This window comes from Rutilus rutilus (assembly GCF_951802725.1).
Source record: "Rutilus rutilus genome assembly, chromosome: 4".
Taxonomy (NCBI): domain Eukaryota; kingdom Metazoa; phylum Chordata; class Actinopteri; order Cypriniformes; family Leuciscidae; genus Rutilus; species Rutilus rutilus.
In genome coordinates this window covers 28,103,531-28,127,579 of record NC_140212.1, presented here as the reverse complement: position 1 = coordinate 28,127,579, position 24,049 = coordinate 28,103,531, and the positions used below count along the sequence as shown (strand labels likewise).

At 37.2% G+C, this 24,049-nt stretch overlaps 1 protein-coding gene across 1 annotated transcript; it reads right to left on the bottom strand.

The window, feature by feature from the left end:
• Positions 1–3,621: 3,621 nt before the first annotated feature.
• LOC311289983 (uncharacterized protein) lies at positions 3,622–17,720 on the bottom strand. The gene is made up of 3 exons (XM_084408264.1): positions 17,623–17,720; positions 16,626–16,845; positions 3,622–4,861 (listed from the first exon to the last, which is right to left on the bottom strand). The coding sequence occupies exons 2-3, from the start codon at positions 16,795–16,797 to the stop codon at positions 3,933–3,935; spliced, it is 1,101 nt and encodes a 366-aa protein (XP_084264390.1). The 5' UTR covers positions 16,798–16,845; positions 17,623–17,720; the 3' UTR covers positions 3,622–3,932.
• Positions 17,721–24,049: the final 6,329 nt, after the last annotated feature.

Here is a 24,049-nt window from a genome sequence, read left to right as displayed (position 1 = left end):
AACAATATAGCCTGATCTCGTTAAGCATGAATGCGAACCGGACATCTGCCATTTTGACGTTATCATGCGACTTGCATTATCACAAGCAAGAGCAACAATTTAAAAGATATGAGCGACATGTTTAATTCATCATATGTAAATATCTTGATATTGATGAAATTTGCTCGTTTTGTGGTCTTGTTGAAGAAACAGCTGGCCATTTATTTTGTGAATACATTTAGGGTTGATTTAAGTTCTTATATTTTAAACCCTACTAATGTGACCCACAGTTTTATCCTTAACGATATTATTTTTATTACGAAAACTCAAAATTGTTATCTCTTAAATATGATAATTTAATAATAATATTTTTTTTATTTTACAGTATATCCACAATTTTTCACCGACAAACAAAAGCCTTAAATCTCCTTTGAATCTCATTACCAATGAAAAGATGTTGATACAATTCGAATCTCGTCGAATTTCTGTCGCTCTACATACGTCATCTGGTATAATTGAAACGATTGGCTATGAGCTACGTACAGGCGCATTTGATAGACATTCGTAGCGCCCAATAAACGGCTCTGGGCATTCGTAAACCACGCCTCAAATACGAGAAAATGAACATGTAGTTCCCAGACCAAGTCTCAAATGAGACTTGGTCTGACGTTAGCCAGGCTAATTGTTAGTGGCAATGGTGTATAAGTGTATTGTTATTTATTATAATATTTATTTTAATAATAATTATTATTTACATTTATCAGAGAGGGGCACAATACATTTTGAGACAAAAGGGGCAGGGGCTTGAGCACTTTTTATTCTGGTGAATCAGCTGACCGCCAGAGGTGAGCCGTTCCTTCGTGCCTGAGATTGTTGCTGTGCTGTGCTCTGCACTTCACAACCTGATTCAGCCACTTCCACAGGTATGCAAACATACATATATCTCCCGTTCACATACCACAAAAATGAACATAGAAACATGTGACTCACATTACAGTATCTGTTGAAGATCAATGAAAATAAAATGTTTCCATTACAATTCCCCCTTTTTATCATTCTCTGATAACTGATTAACCAAAAAATAGTATAATGAAAATGCAGCAAATTTAAGTCATTACATCACACTTATACCCTTCATCTCTGATTTTCGTATAACTGATCACTCTTCTTAAACTTGCAGAAAAAGGATTAAAAGGAAAAGCTTAGGCTGTTTTTTGTAAGGATAGGCCCTTAATTATTTAGCAAGCAAGTCTAGACTATCTGAAGCCGGGCTAAATGAATAAACATCAGTCACCTCAGTAAACAAGAAATAGTATAGATTTTAGTAGGAAAAACATACTTTAACTATATTAACACTGTAACATACCGCTACTTGTATCGTCTGCATAATTTTGTTCATCCTTGGGATAGACTGTCATTTTCACTGCACTAGTATTCACCCATGAATAACAAAATTATCAGAATAACATACACATTCATAACTCCTACACATTCAGCCTTTTCCATTAATCCACGCCCATCTCCATATATCACCTCCATCTTCTTAACCATATTTTGTCCATTTTTTATTCAATCAGGCAATGGTTTTACTCAGTAAGCTCTATTTAATGCCCTATGCTTTGCACAGTGCGTGACATTTTATCTGTATGTTATGCGGCTAGAGTTTTGACACTGAGTCAATGGGCTCCGATGAGGAATTCGCACCCACAGGGACTTCGACGAGTCATGAGATTTTTTTCTGTTATCATTAGGAGCAAATTCAACAATTGGATTTACAACAGACACAAGAAGTGTTGAAGCAATGTTTGGCACGGGATCCAAGCCTAATCTTTAGCCGCTTTCCGACCAAGTAGTTCTAGGAACTTAGTTCTAGGAACTGTCCACTTCTAAACAGTTCTAAGAACTACTCTCCCCTAAACTCGGTTTTGCTGTTTGCGTTCGCACTGGCCAAGTGGCCATAGGAACTGGTAGGAGGGGTAAGGGAGTGACGCAAGCACGGTGACTTTTTTTTTGACGGCGCGACCCACCTTTATTTTGGCGGCGCTGAGAACGCCAGAGCAAACAATGCTCGCATTCTCTGTGTTTATTAGTTAGCGATCTGTCTAACAGTACTGTTTAATATCTTATTAGATAGAACTGTTATAGAAAGTAGACAGTATATGAAAAAAGGTTATTAGCCTATGCCGTGTGGTTGATGTCCAGTGTTGCTAGCTGGGCAGATAAACATAATCATGTTTGGCTTGGTCCCCTCAAAGTTGCGTTGGATTTTCTCTTCAGCATAAAGGTTTAGAGACCCATCTATCACTGTTTTCCATGTTTGTATAGTTAGTTTATGGAGTAAATTTATAGGCTATAATCTGTGTGTTTACATTCTAGCTGTTTTAAAAATGGCGGGTGCTGGTGTTCCGCGTGCGTTCGGTCATCAGCGTACACTAACGTCACAGATAGTTCCTATAGTGCTGGTTTAGACCCTACTCTGAAGTAGGACCCAAATTAGTTCCTCCAAATGGAGTTCCTAGAACTAAAATCGTTCCTAGTTCCTGCGGTGCGAACACGCCGACATCCGGGTACTTTAGCCAATAGTTCTAGGAACTGTGAAAAGGTTCCTCCGGTCGGAAAGCGGCTTTTGATGTCCTCAGCCATTTGGGACCTGCTGCTCCTCCAACATTACCTCCTGTCCCCGGGCAACTATCATCGTGCATCTGCCTGAGATGCAGAGAAATGCCCACTATGGTGGAGAGGAAGTGCTGCCACCAACAGCCACGTCTTTGCATTTCAACTGTACCACACATGGAGGCATACATTCTGCAGGCGGGAGTCTTGCGTCTGGCCAGGAGGATCTGGAATGACCTGCGTTCTGTAGTTGACCTTCCAGATGAAGGTGAAGACAACAGGCAATTTAGACATGCTACATATAGACAGTTTGTGGCTTGGCAGTGTGGGACTCTGGGTCCTGGTCACAGAGTGGTCATCCCAAGCTGCTGTGTCAGGGCAATCCGGGACCGCTTTCCAGATCCTCATGGACAATACAGGGGATTTATTCTGAGGAGGGTATAGCTGCTGTGTGGTGTGCTTTTAAAACTTGGAATGCTTTCTTGTTGTGTCTAAAAATGTTGCTTATTTAAAATAATATTTCTAGTAAAAGTTTTTAAAATATTTAAAAGGGTTTAAAATTGAATTATGTAATTGCTCATTTGTGAGAACAAAAGCACCACTTTACCATAGTACATTACTGAATTATCTTTTGGATCAATTTAAAACACTAACTTTCAATATTGTCATGGTCAGCATTTCAGAATTTTCCATGGACACAATATTCAGAGGACATTTTGGTACATTTTGTTCAAGTGTTAGAATGTTAGGCCTGAAAAATGGAAGTAAGGTTTAGATGTTAGAATCATGGTTAGTTTAAAAGATAGTTTACCATCTTATCTATTAAAAATCCATCACAATAGACAAGTAAAGTAGTGATGGCACCTCGTGCTGTCTAGCATGCGCAAGTGACGATTCTCTGTCAACCAATCAACATGCCCCACAAAGAGGACACAACCAAAAAGTTTGAGAACCACTACATTAAGGCAAAAAGGCCATTTGAAATCCGATTAAATCACAAAAGCAAATAAAATGTCAAAATACAAAAGATGCATATAAAACACATGGCACATGTTTATTTAAAAGGTGATGTGAACTGTTATATTTGAGCAGAAAAACAGATTTTGGCTACATTCAGCCACATTAATGAATGCAGCATTCATTTTACAGAGATATTCTGGTGCCATTCTAAATTGCAGAACCATTTAAAAGTATTTACAAAAAAAACATAGGCATGACTTTTCAGGTGTATCTGTAAATTATGGAATTTGTTTTATTACACGGATCACAATTAAATTGCCTTCATCCAGAGTGAATGTGCAGATGTTTTTTTTAGATTGCTCGTTTTTCTAAATCCATTGTCACACCGATGAACACACATGTGTCTTTCCAGAATGCGTTTGCAAATGATGTTTCAGGTCTCTATGATATGTGAAACTCTCTTTACACTGAAGACACTTGTAAGGCTTCTCTCCAGTGTGAAGTCTCATGTGAACCTCAAGGTTTCCTTTGAGTGTGAAACTCTTTCCACAGTGAGGGCAGGCGAACGGCTTCTCTCCAGTGTGAATTCTCACGTGAGCCATAAGATTTCCTTTTTGTGTGAAGCTCTTCCCACACAGTTTGCAGGTGTAAGGGCTCTCTCCGGTGTGACCTCTCATGTGGATACCAAGGGATTCTTTATATGTAAAATTCATTCCGCACTGGGTGCAGGTGTAAGGCTTCTCTCCAGTGTGAATTCTCATGTGAGTCTTGAGGCTTACTTTATGAATGAAACTCTTTCTACAGTGAGAGCACATGAAACGCTTCTGTCGAGTGTGACTTATCATGTGATATGTAAGATTTCCTTGTTGTGAGAAGCTCTTCCCACACAGTTTGCAGGTGAAAGGCTTCTCTCCAGTGTGAAGCAGCATGTGAGTCTTGAGACTTACTTTATGACAGAAACTCTTTCCACAGTGATGGCACGTGAAAGGCCTCTCTCCAGTGTGAATTCTCATGTGCGTCTTAAGGTATTTATTGAATCGGAAACTCTTTTCACACTGCTGGCATTTGAAAGGCTTCTCTTCAGAGTAAAATATGACATGTCTTTTAAGGCGCTTTATGTCCGGAAAACTCATTCCACACTGACATAAAAAACAGTCCTCTTTTGATTGAATTCTCCTATGGTGATTAAGGGTTTCTTTTCTTTTAAGGGTCTGTGAACAACTAAAAGGTTTTTCTCCAGTTATGAAATCATGATCTTTCTCTTCCATTTCATTCAGTTCTTGACTCTCTTCTTTCAGCAGCATCAGGTCTAAGGTGAACAGAGACAAATACAAGTTAACACCAGTGTAATGGCACAAAGCAACAGACATCAAAACATTCAGACATTTAAAGCTGCAGTCCATAACTTTTGGCGCTCTAGCAGTTAATAAACAGAACTGCATGAGTCTTGCGGAAAAACATTGTAGCCGGAGCTACTTCTCTCTGTTTATGTCTATGACGAGTCACGCATGTACTCCACAGCTGTGTGACCCGTACCAGTCTAAAATAGTCCGAAAATAAATGCTTATTAAAGGTGTACTGAAGTGATTCAAGATAAGACCAAACCATGGTTCGGAAAATGGATTCACGATGTACTCACTTATTATATACATTTTTAACACAAAAAAGTTATGGACTGCAGCTTTAAAGCAACAAACAAAATATATGCTAGAAAATTAGGCCCACAGCATTAAAGATACAGCAGAATATTTAATTTTACACATGGGGTACTTTTTTTAATCCCTGTATGCACCAAACCCATCTTAAGTGTTTGCTGCCAAAAAAGCAAATTTTTTGTTTCATCTCACCATAGAAAACTCTGTTTTCTTGATTACTATATTGTTAATCACAAGGTTAATCACAAGTTTTCAAACCTAGACATCTGTCTAGTTTCATTTCCCCTATATGTTATTTATACACTCACACACTCAGCCATCACATGGTATTTTGGGGCCCTGAAGAAGGTTTCATATGCTCTAACATTTGTGCTTTTTTCAGTTGCTTAAAAACACATTAATGGCTAAAGTCTGATTGCATTGTATTCAGCACAAACAGGGCTACAGTAATATGTGAGCAACATGTACATAAAAGTTTGTAGTTTTGAGAAAATAACGTTTATGCATGTTTTTTAAAAACACTAAAATTAAGTCACTGAAATAAGGCCATATAACACAATAACACATAGTAAACATTTGTTCACAAGGCTTTTTAAAACTGGATCTTACTGCCAAGAGTTTTTTCTTCAAAATGATGTGAAAACCATCCTGATCACTATAGTGTATTAATCATTTAACTTTTGTAAGACACTAATTGTCAGAATGGCTGTATGTGGGGTGGGCGTGAAACATCATGAATAATGCTGTGATTCACACCTGAAGAGACAAAGACCCTCCCCTGGGAATATCAATGAGGAATGTGACAGAGGGAACTATAGAGAATCAATGTGAGGAGACTTAATGATTGAATGTTTTGTTTTGGCTTATTCACAAAATCAAGTTTAAGTTAAAAGAAGTAATCTGACTATACATTTTATTTACACAAATACTTTACTTAAAAACTTTAGACCTACACTACCATTCAAAAGGTTTAGATCTGTACATTTTTTTTTTTTTTTAAGAAGTCTCTTCTGGTCACCAAGGCTGCATTTATTTGATCCAAAATAAAGCAAAAACTCTTTCTTTTTATTTAAATATATTTTAAAATGCAATTTATTCCTGTGGTCAAAATTGTCAGCATCATTACTCAGTCTACAGTGTCACATGATCCTTCCGAAATCATTCAAATATGATTTGCTGCTCAAGCAACATTTTTGATTATTATCAATGTTGAAAACAATAGTGTAAAAAAATTCAGGATTTTTTGATGAACTGGAGGTTCACAAGAACATTTATCTGAAATAGAAAGATTTTTTAACATTCTAAATGTCTTCTTTATTGTTACTTTTGATCAATATAGGGCATCCTTGTTGAATAAAAGTATAAATTTCTTTTTTTTTAAAACAACAACAACAGCAAAAAACTAAACTCTTAAAGAGCCCAAACTTTTGAACGGTAGTGAATAATGTTACAATAGATTTCTATTGATTTTCTATATCTTTTGAACTTTCTATTCAAATAATCCTGCACTGTAAAATGTAACTGATGATCTTACTAATAAAATTAAGTGAATAAAACTTATTTTGAATAAGTTTGCTGACCTTACTAAGTTTAATAAAGGACAACTTTTTAGCACGGAAAGTTATTAAACTCAATTGATTCAATTACCTCTACTTAAAATAATAAGTATTTTGAAAATGTATGAGTGGTCATGCGCAGTTCTACCAGTAAGTGGAGCCGATTTGCAACGCAAATTCCCGTATTTCTGACGGGAAAAGCACATGGAAAGGTGAGTCAGTGCTTCTTTGTCTAATTTTTAATGTCTGAATTGCTTACTATACATAATTGATCGTGTAATTGATAAATAAACTAGCATTACACATGAACATTGGATGTGTTTTTATTTTAATCAAATTCTTGGATTGTGTTGGATTGTGCTAATCGAAATAAGGAGTCCTAGCATTTGTAAATTGCTAATCGTTAGGTCCATGCTTTCAATCAAGGAACCTTTTTATGTTTTATTTATTTTATTGTGAGTATAACGTAGACTCAGAAAAAAAATAATATTACTGATTGCTCTAATTTACTGATTTATATTGTTGCAATAGTTATGTAGAAATATAGCTATGCTATAATTCATATATTTTAAGTTTTAGATTACTTCAAATTAGGGGTGTGGGATTAAAATGTCTCCACGACCTGTTTTGAAGAAATATAATAGTATCGTGCTACAAGGCACATATCATTTGCAGTTCTAGCGCCTCCGTCTCAACATTGGCTATAGGCCTACTGTACAACGCGACATACATTCACATCTGATGTTAACAGAGGAGTTACACTCACGGGACACTGCAATTCACAAACGTTCATTATTTGCATGTGCTTTAAAGCCTTGCCGGTTAAACAATTCATTTGCGTGCTGTTCTTACATGGGCTTTTTTCTGAGCGCATCAACCACTAAAAGCCTGTCAAACAGCGCCTGTTTACTGGACTTTATATTTCGCGTCTTATTGCGCTAATACTGTCAAATATACACAATGTTTTCATGAACACAGTTGGTTATGTCTAAAGTGAACTTAACTTCATTTTTTAATTGGATACATTATGTATTTTAGATGCGTGCAGATCTTTAAGAGACAGTAGCCTAATAGTGAACATGCTGCCCCTTGTCCAAATAGGGATAGTTCACCCAAAAATGAAAATGTTGTCATCATTAATTAATAGAGATGCACCGATTGATCGGCTGGTGACCGGAATTGGCCGATTTTCACGTGATCGGCCATGACCGGCGACCGGCCGGTCACTCTGACATATGCCGATTTTATGCCGGTCAAATGCACTCGGGCGCCGCATGATTAACCTTTTGAGAGGTACGGTCTCATATATGGGATTTTTATTTCTGTGCCCCTGAGAGTAACGTTACGGTGCCACATTTAGAATGTTCAGTGACGTCGCATAACTGCCAGATTCAAACTGTGCTTTCGCGCGTTGGCTGGCGCTGAGCCAGAGTCGGACGCGTTCAGCGCTGTCATAGATCACAACTACCATTAAGCAGTGTTTTCAACCTCATAATGTTTATTTTAGGTTTCAGATATTTAAATACACATAAGCACGAGTAAAACAATACATTTGGAGTTTGTAAAATACACACTGATGTCTGTGGAAGCAGCAATAACAATCTATTAAAATATAATTTGCCAACATGTGTTATTCATATCAGACAAACATAGTGGAAGTAACTATAAAGTTTACTCTATTCTTCTCAGTTCACCGGCCACTTTCTTGCATTTATTTCGGGAGAAACTGATGAATTCGCGTGCTTTAAATCCGACTGACAGGACAACATTGCGGCGCCCATCTCATATTATAGATCAAGATTATTTATAAAGGTTTTTAAACGACCAAACACACTCACTTACACGTATTTGAGAATCGGAATATCAGATAGGCTAGTTGATGACATGGTAAGCAAGTTTGTGAATATTTTGAATAAAAAAAGGAAAAGCGAAATAAAAGCGACACATCTGTCATACAGTATTATTGTGGCTGCGGTATCGCGTGACGCGTCGCCATGGAAACATTAAAGGGAACGTTCGCCTTGAAAAAACTCACTCTGGTGGTGGGGGTGTCAGTTAGAATATTTTAAACTTACGCGTGAAAGGGTTAAAGAAAATATCGAAAATAAATATTTGTGTGTGCTGTAAAGTGGTTAGAAAACAATTAAATCGGAATCGGCGAAAATCGGTATCGGCAGGTCAAACTCAATGAAAAATCGGAAATCGGAATCGGCCTAGAAAATTGTAATCGGTGCATCTCTATTAATTAACTTTCATGTTGTTCCAAAACCTGTATTCATTTCTTTCTTGTGCTGAACACAAAATAAGACATTTAGAAGAATGTGGGTAACCAAACAGTTGATGACCCCCATAGACTTCCATATTAGGATGCTATGGAAGTCAATGGGGACCATCAACTATTTGGTTATACCACTCACTGCTCTTGACTGAAGAACTTAAATAGAGTAGTTTTATTAAGAATCAAGTTATAATGTATACAGTCAAGCCTATGTAGTGTTTTATTTCATTTGTATATTATGTTGTGTACATGTAATGTGTATCTTTGGTCCTATTTTTTTATTAACAAAGATAAAATAATGACTAGGCTAAGTGTTTTATCATCATCCATTTTGCCCAAAAATGTCTGCTATATTATTCTATTTTATAGGCTTTGTTTTTTGAAAATAGGGAAATTCGTTTGGCTATAATGCAAAATAGTGAAAAAGATGAAAAAGAACCAACATGAAAAAGAATCGTGATATATTTTCCCATATCGCCCACCCCTACTTCAAATGTTTGAACACTACATATTGATTTGTAAATAAAAATACAAAGCTGTTTATTAAGAAGTGTGCATGTTAATATTATTTTCTTCATTTGCGGAGCTTGTTTTGTGAGATCAGATATGCAATGGAAATGAAAGAGTTTTTTCCTGTGAAAAGAGAGCTCTCTCCTATTGAAGCATTATCGCATAAAACATGGAAGCTACACCAGAACTACACCATTTCCATGCCTTAATGCAGACTGTTTGTGTTCATTCAAGTCATTTAATGCATTGAAGTTGCATTTAACAAGAAGTCATTCCCAACAAATTGATGCAGAACAAACAAGTGGATCAAAAGAATCTCCATTAATATTTCACTCTCCACTCTGTAAATTTAAGGAACCTTGTACAGAACCTGAGTTTTTCACCCACTTGCGTCAACATTTAAAAAAGAATGAAAATGTTCAGTGTCCATACAACGGCTGCAATTTTGAGAGCAGAATTTATTCTACAATTAATGCTCACAAATGTAAAGAACACAAATTAAGCAGTCAGAAGAAGTTAAAACCCAGCATTGCAGTTGAAATTCTAAATGTAGCTGCAGAATTACCACAAGACGTTACACAAAATATGTCTTACCATGAGTCAATGGATTCTATTGAATTTGGCGAAGATGAAAATGAAAAAGAGGACCAGACTCAAAATCTGGATCTTTTGCAAAATCAACTAGAACATAATTTAGGTTTGCTCCTTCTTAAGATGCAAACCTTTCTGCATATCTCTGATGCAGCAGTACAGGAAGTAATTCAACAAATGAACCAGATCTTTCTTCTGTCAAAGCCCCTTTTGTGTAATGCCATACAGCAGATTCTAGATCAACATGGAGTTAGCGATAATGACTCTGATTTGAGAGACATCATGAAAGCAGTCACAGAGAATAATTTGATCTTGAATATGACTAAGTAAAGAGCAGTAAAAGAGCATCATGTTTTCAGAAAGAGTTTCCAATAGTTGTGCTACAGGATATAAGAGCTTATATCCTGTTTATAACAGGATATAAACTTGGGATATATAAACTCACAATCATTTGCTTATGTGGCAATTCTGGATATGCTACAGGTGTTTTTAAACAGAACTGATGTCTTTGAGAAAGTTCTTGCTCCTTTTGACATTGCAAATGGGATCAACTCTTACAAAGACAGCACTAACTATCGTGAGAATGATTTTTTGACGGCAGGGAAATTTAGGATTTTGCTTACCCTGTACACTGATGAATTTGAGATTGCCACAAGATGTTCAGTGTCTATTGGGTTCTTGCTAATCTTCCATCTAAACACCGCTCATCTCTTCAGGCAATTCAGCTGGCACTCATATGCAAGGCTAGTGCAGTAAAACAATATGGAGAAACATGGTGTCTTTTTGGAGCAGTTAGGGGAATGTGTTAAGGGAACTGTTCTCAATGTATCTGCTGACAATCTTGGTGCTCATTCCTGGGCAGGATTTCAAGAGAGTTTTATTGTGGAACACCCTTGCCGCTTTTGCATGGTGAAAAGGAGTGAAATGCAACAGAAATAAATTAAAAGACCAAAATTTGGTAAAACAGTATGGTGTAAAAGGCAGGTGTGTTTTAAATGAGCTTGACCATTTTCACTCTGTCAGTGGCTTTCCACCTGACATCATGCATGATGGAGGGTGTCATACCCATTGAAACATTGCACTGTGCCTCAATGATTTAATCAACAAAAAGTACATCACCCTTGAGTATGTGCACAGAACAATCAAACAATTTCCATATAAATTCATAGACAAGACCGATCAACCTCAGGTCATTCCAACTACATTTGCCTCAAGAGAGCACTTTTAAGACTTCTCCCACCAATGTTTGGCTTTGACATCCCAGAAAATGATGCAACATGGGAGATTTTAATGCTTTTGAAAGACATGCTAGAACTGGTGACATCCTTCAGATTTACTGATGATACTATTGATTTTCTTGGGGCTAAAATTTCAGAGCACAGAGGTTTGCTTTTAAAAGTATTTCCTCATTTCGTGTTGCGTCCTAAACACCACTACATTGAACATTATCCACAACTAATAAGGACATATGGGCCACTTAGAGATGTCTGCCTGGACCATGCGTTTTGAAGGCAAGCATGAGTTCTTCAAACAAATCATTTGTGAGACAAAAAAATTCAAAAATGTCACACAAACTCTGGCAGTCCGACATCAGAGATTGATAGCATACCACATGGACTCGTCATCCTTTTTTAAAACTTCTGTCCAGATGGACAAAGTGGCATCTACACTGACTTTTCCTGAGAGTGTACAGAACATGTGTCAGCAGAATTTTGCTACCCAAAGCACATCTAAAGTGTGCATTGATGGGATCAACTACAGTCCTGATATGGTTCTGTCTGCTGGTGCAAGTTCACGTCTGCCTGATTTTAGGCAAATTGTAAAAATTGTCATCATCAACATTTTGTTTGTATGCAAACAACAGACAGCGTGGTACATTGAGCATCTACAGTCCTATGAACTGTGCAGCCATATATCAGAAATGACAGTCACTAAGCTGTTTGAATTGAATTACCCTTTTCCACTGGCACCCTACAAAATTCAGGGCAGGACATTTGTTACAGCGAAACATTTTATCTTGTGCTAAATTGGTAGCACAATTTTACCACATTTAAAGTGGTAGTCCACCTAAAAAAGGAAATTCAGTTATTTTCTCACCCTCATGTTGTTTCAACCCTGTATGACTTTCTTTTGCTGAACATAAAAGATATTTTGAACAATGTTTGTTACCAAACAGTTTCAGTTCCCCAATGACTTCCATGGCAACCTGAACGTGTTTGGTTTCCAATGTTCTTCAAAATATCATATTTTGTTCAGCAAAAGAAAGTCATACAGGGTTGAAACAACATGAGGGTGAGAAAATAACTGAATTTCCACTTTTTATCCCTTTATTATTGAGAACTCGAGTGTAAAATTAATAGATTTTTCTCATTGTTGGGTTCACAGGACACAATGGAGACAAAAACTATACTTAGAGTGATAGTGAATGAAAATGACACACGGAAAAATCACGCTGCATAGGAAACCACAAACTTTGGACACATTGATGGAACAACTTGAAGATAAAGTTAGGTCTTCCATACAAGTTCTCTTCAGTGCGAAGATGCAACAATGCACTAATCAACCTCACAGACATTGCAGATTTACCTGAGAGGCCCACCTTAAAGGTGATCTCTCTTGTACCATCTCCTACACCAAGTACAGCTGACACAGACATTGTATCTTTGTCCTTTGAAGAACGGTCATCTCATGTACGCCAGGCTCAGGGGCCAGAGACATTTGAAATCCCCAATTTTCCTGTAGATATTGAGTTCCAATTGTGCCAAGGAAACCTTCTGTACATGAGAGACCAGACATATGTGACCCTGGATCACAAAACCAGTCATAAGTCACACAGGTATATTTGTGGCAATAGCCAACAAAACATTGTATGGGTCAAAATTATCGATTTTACTTATTAGGATTACTTAGGATTAGGATACTAAGTAAAGATCATGTTCCATGAAGATATTTTGTAAATTTCCTACCGTAAATATATAAAATATTTATTTTTGTGAGTGGATGCAGCAATATCATAGCCTGGAAATCCAGACCTAAATCTAAAAGATGAATGGTCTGGCGTCGACTAATGAAAATCGCCCAGCTCGAGGGGCGGCACCAAGCGTGCATTGGAAAATCTCACTGCACGCAATTAGATAACACTACAACCAATCACAACAATAAACCCCAGCTACCAGCGGAGCTAACTGGTAGATTAGACTCTTGCCGTATCCGGTCGGCAAAACAGCAAAAACGTCCTTCTTGCAAAGGAACGATTCGAGTGGCATCTTCTGTTCCTGTTTAAGATAAAAAGCCAAGTCTAACTGGTTCATTGGAGCGGCCTAAGCCGTTTCAAACAACTGGTGTTCATCCATAGCCATCTTGCAATGTTTACTAATGACTTTGACGTCACAGCGCTGTCGTCATCTGTTTAGCTCGCCTCTGGCCCGCCTATATCAGATAACCCGATGTGATTGGTGAAGCTCAGATCGAGGGGCATATTTAATGAGCATCATTACTCGACACCAGAGTAACTCGCTGAGCAAATTCAACTTGTGTGCTCTCGCGAGAACTCTGGATTACCAGGGTAGCAATATCGCGAATATAAATGGACAACTTTAAAGGCGATTTTCTCAATGTTTAGATTTTTTTGCGCCCTCAGATTCCAGACTTTCAATAGTTCTATCTCAGCCAAATATCCTATCCTAACAAACCATACATCAATGGAAAGCTTATTTATTCAGCTTTCATATGATGTATAAATCTCAACTTAAAAAAATTAAGTAAAAATTAAGTTATTTAAAAATAATTAAATAAATTGCATTTCAAAAATATATCCAAATAGAAGTCTGGAAATAATCTAACAAATATAAATAAAAACGTACTCATCCAAAATTGTATCCACGGCTGGACCACGTCGCTATCCAGGACGAGCTGAGGAGCTTCCTCACCTGTGTAGTCATCTTCCAAACGCGCAGGAAAGTGAATGAAACTTCTGATGAAACTTAATGATTTTTAGGTCGTTTACCATTTTGCAGACCACCTCAACACATTATCTTATGAATAGCACGCTCTGCACTTGGGTGTGACCAAATTAACGATAATTAGCTAAGCCAGGGGAAACTGTACATCTCTTTAGTTTCATACAGATTACATTTCAGGAGAATATTTGTTTTAAATGTGAATTGTTTTAATTAAAAGTAGACATTTCAAGCTTTCTTTAGACATACGTTTTATGTTTGTGTGATAAGTATTAGCTGAGTTTCAGTTCATTATTCAGACGTCTGTCTTTCAGGAAGTTTCTCGCGGAGACAGCGACAGCTGAAAGCGCACCCTGTTTATATTCTTTATTTTACAAAAACACAAGGATTTGTTGTTATTGTGAGTGAACACAAATAAAATAAGACCCTTTATAGTTGATAAAGATGTATAAATACTTATATGTATGGCCAAAAATTACGGAGTATTTTAAGTTGTTTAGGCTGAGGAAAAAAATCCAGCAGAACACACTGGCGCGTTCTTCGGGTTTAGAGGGTTAACTAAACTGTGGTTTTGTGATGCTTCTAACACATTTTTGGACATTTTAATTAAAGGGTGGAGATTTCCATCCCACCATTGACAGCTATGCAACTAAAAACTTTGACGCATCAAAAAGTTCTAAAGAGATCGTGAAACTAATCTGATCTAATATTCTGAAGAGAATTGATCGCTTTATAAGCTAAACAGATTTACTTTAGGCTTTTATTCACATATAAACATTCATCAACACACTAGGGCTGTCACTTTTGAGAAAAATCTAATTCGAACGGGTATCAAATATCAAGCAATGTATTCGAATATCTACGAAAAAAACATATGGCACTGGACTATAAGTTTATTTCACAAAAAAAACAAAACAATGTTACGGACGGGACAGTTCTCCGTTACGGACATGAGCGCTCTGAAAGCGGCACTAAAAGACTGCTTTAAAACTTCACAGAGACCTCAAACAGAGCACAAAGCCTGTCTTTAAATTTCATTTCATTTTGTATTAATTGTATCTTAATTTTAATCAATGTTTCATCAACCAATTGCCAATTTAAATATAGCAGATATATAATCACGACACGGAGGCGCCGGCGCGTGAACCTGGAGCTCATCTCATAAATGAACCGAAACTCAGCGTATAAGGTAGCCTACTTGCCTCACAGACCTGAGAAATATATAGAAATCTTGAAATGTCTACTTTTAAACAGAACAATTCAAAACGAAAGAAAACAGACTGTTCTCTGCTTATGTAATCCGTATGAAATGTGCATTTCTCTCTGGCGCGTTCACTACTGCGAAGATCGCGAGTCAGCATCGTCAACTTCATCTTTGCAGCCGACACTGACACAGAAAACACTTGTTTATTAGTAAAAAATGTAAATGTCTCCTTGCTATATATGTCATATTCATAGTCATTACTTTTGCCAGTTCTTTGTGACAGCTTTTAGGTGCTTTATTGGCAGCGCCTCCCTTACATGTTACATGAACGCGTCACCACCGCATCAGCACCGAAATCATGGGAGATTTTTTTTCTTTTTGGGGGCATTTTGTTTGTGTTCAGGCTTTCTCAGTTGTCTTTAGGTTAATGTTTCAGTTAACAGTTTTTCAGTAAATGAAAAAGGAGCAGCATGTAGGCCTACTCTCGCAGCTGTAAACGGTAATGTTTTCTCTTGGTCCATGTCAGTCAGTATGAATTAATTTTGATATATAATCCGGAAAATACGCTACTTTACCATCTACGGTGTAGAACCCAAAATATTTTCAGACACTACTTTTTAGATGAGTTGGGGTAGAATTGTCCGATCAGGCTGGCCGTTCTGTGCGTTATCTTCCATTTTCAAAACAGGGTGGCTTTTGGCTATTATTCGCTTGATTTGGTCATGGGCCTACTCTACAATACGTTTAGAGCGCCTGCTACTGGATGAGATGGCAAACAATAAAATAAAAAACAAACGGTCTAATCATAGACCGTAAAACATGCGCTACACATTGCACTTTAAAAACCAAATAGTTTATTTATAGTTTGATTACGGATATTTCACGTCATGTTCGAATGCATATTCGAATATCGAATAAAAAGTGACAGCCCTACAACACACACGAGTTGTGGAAACAGAAGCTCAAGCATGTTTACTTAACGTGCAAAAAATTTGGTTAATTCTCGTGTTACGCAGCAGGTTTGAGCTTCCGCAAGAACCAATGAGAACTGCAAGAACTGTATTTTTTTCCTAATTAAATGTGTGACTTCATGTTATAATACGAATGTTCAATATGAAAGTAGGATCTTCTCATGTTCGCTTGAAGGCAGCGTAATTATTTGTCTGATCGTGTGATGTCAACATGTCTGTCCACATGAGGGACCCGCTCCATGTCAAATAAAACCACTTTAATTCCTCCGAAAATATCATTCATTTCTGTAGAGCTGGACATTTTAATAAGGACCAAATTACTGAGTTCAGCTTTGAAAATGAAACCAACCTGTTTGTTCCTCAGTTTCTTCTTGTTTCACTCTGAATGTTTCCTCAATCTTCATGTCTTCACTTTCCTCTTTAATAATCGCCATCTTTGTTTGTTCCTCAGTATCTTCTTGTTTCACACTGCTCGCTTCTTCAATCTTTATTTCTTCACTCTCCTCTTTAATAAACGCCATCTTTATAGTGAGTCACATGAATCTCAGTCGCTTCACCAGTGGTTTTTCCTGTGTGTTTAGACAATATTGTCATGATTAAGATGAGAATAATTAACAGAGAGAAAAATAAATCCAAACTAAATATCTGTCTCTCAATCAGCTCCCTAGTTCAAACAACTACCACAGCTCCCTAATTACTACAAATAACACAACAAAAAACATGGTAATCACAAATTAACCATGGTTTTGCTACACTGTTATAGTTTAAACATTGTATTTGTAGTAAAACTGTGGTTATGCAAATGGTAATCAATCAAAAAAACATGGTTTTAACACTTTTCCAGATTAAAAAGAACATACATTATACTGGTCATTTTATTAGTTTGAAGCTGGTATTTAATGATTTGTATATTATATTTAATATATTCCATTTTCAAGAAACATTTTTATAGCTGGTTTGTTTTCTCGTTGCATTCACACTGTTTTGACCAGCAGCATGTCTCGTCAACGAGTGGCGATTCGAGCGATTCAAATGATCAGTTACTGAATCATTCGATTCAATTGACTCGGAGTATCAAAAACCTCATCATAACTTTCTTTAGTGACCAAATTCGTGTTCACGATAAACTGATTCACAATATACAACGCAAAATGAGACGCACCTTTTCTGTTACTCATGTGTGAAGGCGCTTTACTCACAGAAAATAACGTTCATTAAAGTTAGATAAAGCAATACAATTGTACATTTAATGCAGACTAATTCCTTTAAGATCGCCTCTAATAATTACAAAATCGACTGAATTATTGTTATCTATTCAAACACATTAAATGCTTAAAAACACAAACCTTTCTTCAGCCGAATCACAACTGACAGGGGCTCGCGGCGCCGGCTTATGACGTCACATCGTCAGACTAAAATAAAAGTCCCGTTCACACGCTGCTATCTAAAGTCACAAAAGTACAAAGACATTTAAATGCAAAACACACACATAGTAAAAACAGTCAGAAATAAATAAGGTATTCATATTTGAATCCTTGGAGAAATGCATGTTGTTTAATGATGCGATAAAAGAGTTTGTAGCACATATTGTGAGATTCTGTGCTGTGTTTGGATGCAGAAACCATTTATACCACTTATTTTTCAGTAACAAGACATTTTTAAATTGACGTTTGGATGTGTTTTTCTAACGTAATAGTAAATCAATAATTATTATACATTAAACAATGTTTGTCAATAAAATCAAACCTTTATTTGGGCCACAGACAAACACAGAAACAATATATAGGTAAATTGTTATAATATGTTTTAGTAATTGTGCAAAATTAATAGTGACTGTGTATTTTTCCTCTCTGAATAATTTCCCATGGCTTTGTAAATTAGTCGTATAAAAGCAGTTGATGACCAGGATGAGGAGAAAGAGAGACAAAGAGGATAAACTGATGGAGTTAATCAGAGAAGAAGACATGAGGTTTCAGAGAGAGACGGGGAAGAAGAGGAGAGCAGGGAGAGGATAGACAGACTCTTCTCTCTACTAGAGAGATTCATAAAAAAATTATAAATGAAAGAAAGAAAATGCATTGTTTTATTTACAGTGTTTTTTAAAAAAAAAAAAATCATTTACAACATAAAACGACATGAGTTTGAGAACATGGAAAAACAATAACACAAAATTAAAATTGACAGTAATGGAAAAAAACAGATGTGGATGGGCCGCCACAGATCCTGGAATCCTCCCTAATTTATGCACTGTTGTTCATGGGTATTAGGTGAGCAAGACACGACAGTTACAATATCATGATTATGGTTAAATAAGACACCTATTATAACCAAATCACATTTATTTTCATATTCAGTATCACAACATACATTTATTATTAAGTCTAGCACTTTAAATATGACAACTTATACTAAATTAATAATACATTTACAGTATATAAATACACATTGATGGGTTACATACACATGTATATTTATGTAATTCAAGAGTTGTCAGTGTTTGATGGCATCCGAATGAATGCATTTTGTCCAGTGAAGTGAACACAGAAGACCCTCAATCGGAGCGCAGCTTGTGTAGATTTATGGAGTAAAAATTCTTGACTGCTTCATTTTAGCATTTATTTGCATACTTTTACTATTACACATCTGATCAATCTCAGCATGATTTAAGTTTATGTCGCTACAAGCTTAAAGTGCTTTGCCCTGCACCCTGGAAGTGTTCTGTTAATTCTGCTAAACTTTAGTAAAATTCAAAATGAAACTAATATATATTAAAACTAAATAGACGTGTTTGCAAAATAAAACACTAAACTGAAACTTCGAACAAATTTGAAAGTGATATTAAAATTAAAAATGTAAAAAATATATATATATTTACAAATGCTAAACTATAATAACCTTGAGATGAACCTGGGGCTTATATACCATGAAGCCGGTTTACCTATATATTTCATCAACTATATAAGTAACTTCACAACTTTTCACTTGCACTGATATAGCAAGATATTTCCTTCTTGCTGTGTAAATGCATTTAGATATTTCATATTCTTCAATCTTCAGCAGAAGAGAGAAAATAATCTTGCGGACTCTCTCATGAGAAGTGAATGGCAGTTTCTCTACGTTTCAAGGCATGTGATTGGCTGTTCTCTGCTGATGTCACACTGTCATGTGCATGCGCTCCATGATCTCAGGATCAAAGCCTGAATTGACAGAGAAAGTTGATGATCAGCGTCATGGTACCAACAAAGCCTGATTCGATCTTTGAAAAAGCTTTTGTCCCCTAGAGGGCGCTATGGGGAATGCCTCCAGCATGACCGGTGTCTGAAACATGAGTCTAAACATGACAATGAACTTGACATTGGCAGGTAGCAGCCTATGATGTCACCACTGTTGCACTGTGAGTTTAAAAGGGCACCTGTGAAATACGTCATCCTCTTTCTTGTCTTCAGGAGACTGTTTGTTTGTACATGAGTGATGAGAAAATGGGCCTCCTCTCACTATTGGGATGTTATTTCATCCTTAGTTTTTTTCAACTTCACCTGCATACGGTACGATACGAGTTGATTAGGCTCCATCGAGCCACATCGGGAAGCTGTTTTGGGCTCTCTGAGCCTTCTAAGCTATTGCTTAGGTCTGGAGCATTGTTAGGCTTCTTCTCATTATGAGAAGATGTCCATCACTAAACCTCTCCCACAAATGTGACTGCTAGAGCACCCTCGCATCATGCACACTTCCAGGAAAGCCAATGCACAGATGCCAAAGAGCCCTTTCCCATCCACTACCGCTTGCAAGATGAGTGAATGTCACCCTTTTCTGTTGATACTCAACAGAAGTCCCAAAGATACTCTGTGGGTGCGATTATTGGGATGTGGCTTCCATCTATTGGAATTTGATGTGTACAGGGAGCAGTACCTTATTCACTGCGTTGCAAAAATATTTCACACAGTTGAAAACAGTGGTTAGGCCTACCCCAAAAAGGTGTCTTACACTTCTGTATTCACTTCCAGTGGCCAGCTTCCACAGGGCAATGGCTACCTGTTTTCTCACAGGCACACACAAACGGTAATTGGTGTCTCTTTATTCCAGAACATGGCGGAGGCGATGGCAGATTGTCTCAAAAGACTCTCTGGAAACTTAGAAAATTATGGATAAACTGCGTCGTACTGAATGCAGGAATGAGGATATGCCCACACAACAGCTAAACTCCTTGCCCTGATTTCTAGTAGAAAAATGTTGAACCATAACTTGTTTTATTTATATACTTTGTTGTTTTTATGGTATAGGTTAGTCCTTTTCTGCATTTTACATACATCTCTTAGGTCTGTGCAGCATGTGGGTATCAGCGTTTTTGACAGAGCCAGCCAATGCTGCATCGAAATATGCCGGCCTGCAAACCTCTTACTGAGTGGGGCCATTGACTTTTCAGGTTGCAGACCATCAGGATGTTTAAGCTGTTTTGGCTTCAGAGCATCAGTGTCAGCATCTTCTTCCGCCATCAGCGCTTGTACATGATCCCTACCATTGTGCAGGCGAGGCAGACTGAGCAGGAAGGGATCATTAGAGATCTGAATGAGATGAGGGGCGGACCGATCCTGTCTGATGACTACAGGTAGCACACTTCAGCTTATGATATAATATAGTTTAATGTCTGAATCAAACTGTTTTTGACATTCATAGGTCAGATCCTCCTGGCCATTGTGCAAAATATGGCACATACTCTTTGATTGAGGACAGAATCAACAAGGTTTTAGATCTTCAACTTGTCCAGGTATGTTAATGTTATCAAACACACATATCACCTGTCTAATGTTACAGTGACATGACCAAATGTTTCAGAGGTCCTAAATAGCACCTGGTGTGAGTTAGAGGGTCTAAAGCGCAGCATAAGGTTTCTGACTGAGCAACATATGCATGTGTCAGTCCTCATCACAGACAGAAATCGGCAAGTAAAGACACGCACATGTACGCACAAAAAAAATCTTGCTGCTGACTATATTTACAGCTAAAATCAAATATTTGTTTAATTAATGTGTTGTGTCCCATGTTTTAGGTTGCCAAGTGGGTCGGGAGGAGTTCCAAAAGGAACAAGCCATTTCTTTGATATCTGACATATTGGCAAAAGTCTGTATCTTGATGAAGATAGTTTTGTTTAGGTTGCCTATAATTACATTTTCCTTTTTAACATTTTGTGTTTCTGGTCTGAAACAAGCTTTGGATGCTGCTGCAAAGGAGAAGGGGTGTGAAGATCTGAAGCTGTTGAGGCCAGCTGCTATTAACCACCGCTAATGGAATCAGACGATTTCGGAAACTTCGTAGCAACTCAAGTTAGCGTGTTACAAAGTAAACAAACCAGTTGGTTTCAAGATAAAACCCTCATGAAGTAATAACACGACGAAGATAATATGAACAAGGAATTTTCTTGAATGTTTTTGAAACAGGATTTTTCAGCTAATGCTGGGTACACACCAAAAGATTTTTGACATCTTATAAGATTTTCAAAATGTGACAGACCACAAACATGAGGACAAAAAATCCTAGATTTAAGCGTTTTGCTCCTATAGTGTGTGGTGTGCCATGATGTGACAAAGACAGCACACCACACACAAACAGATTTTCAACCAGAGTCTCGACTATGAACACAGGAAATCTCGCAAAATATCGTGAGACTTCAGAATAAGCATGACGGACGATATGCAGGAAGAAATTGCGATAGTGTTTGGAATGATTTTCACAGAAAATTCACGTGAAAAAACCATTGTACCTACCATTATATATAACCTTTTATACAGAAATATATTCATTCTTTATTGTCTTTATTTATTCTTTATTGGATTTATTGTCTCTTTAGAAAAAGTTATTTAATCCCTCTATAGAACCTCACTGAACCCTTAACACTCAGCTTCTTCTTTTTTTTTTTAAGAATTACAATTACAGTCAGGGGGGTACAAAGAGTAAAGCCGATAAACAAACATAAAAAGACATATACATAAACAGTGACAAACTTAAAAGTTAAACAAAAATTTGAAAATGTTTACAGATTGAAACGCACTTTGCAGCTTTCTTATTTTTCAAACCCATTTGTGTTTAGGTATTGTAAAATTTCTGCACTTAAAATGAAAAACAAAGGCTTGTTTCCTCGAAATTTACACTTATGAATACTAAATCTTAACATTAAGCTTCCTGCAAGTGTGTGTGTGTGTGTGTGTGTGTGTGTGTGTGTGAGAGAATGACCGTGTCTTCCATCATCTCGCTTTCTGATTGGATATTGTTTTGTTTCACGTGATAATCTCCAGAGCGTGCGCGCGTTTGTCCTCGGGGTTCCCCCCACACATCAGGATTTCTGATCGTAAATATTAAACATGTTTAATATTTACGATTCGCGATCGGAGCGGCTCCGACGATCTTCCGAGCAGGTTCGGACACTCTTAACACACCTCACACCAAGGGAAAATCTGATAAAATAATCTGTTAAACCATCAAGATAATCGGGACATAGCTAGGATTGTCGGAAGGGGGGAAATCGGCCCAAAATCAGCCCGATTATCTTTTGGTGTGTACCCAGCATAACTTTTTGCTTAGCTGCAGTTTAACAACTGTTAACCCGCAATGCCTTATAGGAGAGTTGAGTATGTACAGTAAGCTCACAGTGCATACTCTGACATTCTGGCTAATCTAGAATACATCTGAATATTTCTCGCATACTCAAGATTCACATTCTATCCAGTATGAGTGCACTACATACTCATTTTAACGTCATTTGATTTGAAGAGTAAAAAAATAAAAAAACATGAACAAGATGTGATACAACAGCATCGCATACCACTCACAAAAAAATATATACAGTTCAATTATCACCACTTGAAACAGTTTTAACAAAAAAACATTATAACCTTCCTGACAGTACAATTTATTGCAAAACTGTATTATCTTGGTGTACCCTAGTAACATTTGAATATTCTGTCCTGTCGATGAGTAATGCCACTATTTAGAGTAAACTAAAATCGGCACACTGCCACTCCTACTTCCAAAGAATAATTTACTGACAACGTTTCAACCCTTCTTAATAAATGATCCTTTGGAAGCAGCAGTGGCAGTGTGCCAATTTTTGTTTACTCTGATATGCTTGATTTGATCATGCACCTACCTAAATTTTTCTGGATGTGCGCATACTACTACTTGTATTCATAATTGCCACTTTTTAGTCACGGGGGGCAGCGTTGCCTTAACTCTCTATACAAGAAAAAAAAAAAATCCACATTTTCTATATGTTATTTTAATTCTGGGTTTATTCACTTAAGCACAACTTGTAATGGGTACAAATTATACTTTTACTACAGACTTCTCTTGGCAGCCCTGCATTTCAACCACAATGGCAGCAGAGAAAGTGCTCAAACCGGTGATGGTGAGGTGTGTTATGCGGTTCACTACCCAAGGTTCTGCAAAGGTGACTGGGTAGTCCGTCCTGTTAAGGAAAAGCTATAATACGGTTAGCAGTTTTACTCAGTTCCTAAATATTATTAAGTAAATCAGACCATGAGTCAGCAATGAATGTGATCTAAACGTTTGCTTCCTTCTCCCAGCATATGCATCAGCCCTCATGGTGTCTCTGAGTGGAATACTCCAGATCACCACAGGCTCTGCGAGAACGCACTATTCCACTACACCTGCTCCCCTTCCAGATCCCTCAACAAGGATGAGGCTGTTGGCGTGTATCTAGCACAGCATTCACGATTTAACACACGTTAACAACACATTAAGTGTGATTCATGCAAATAT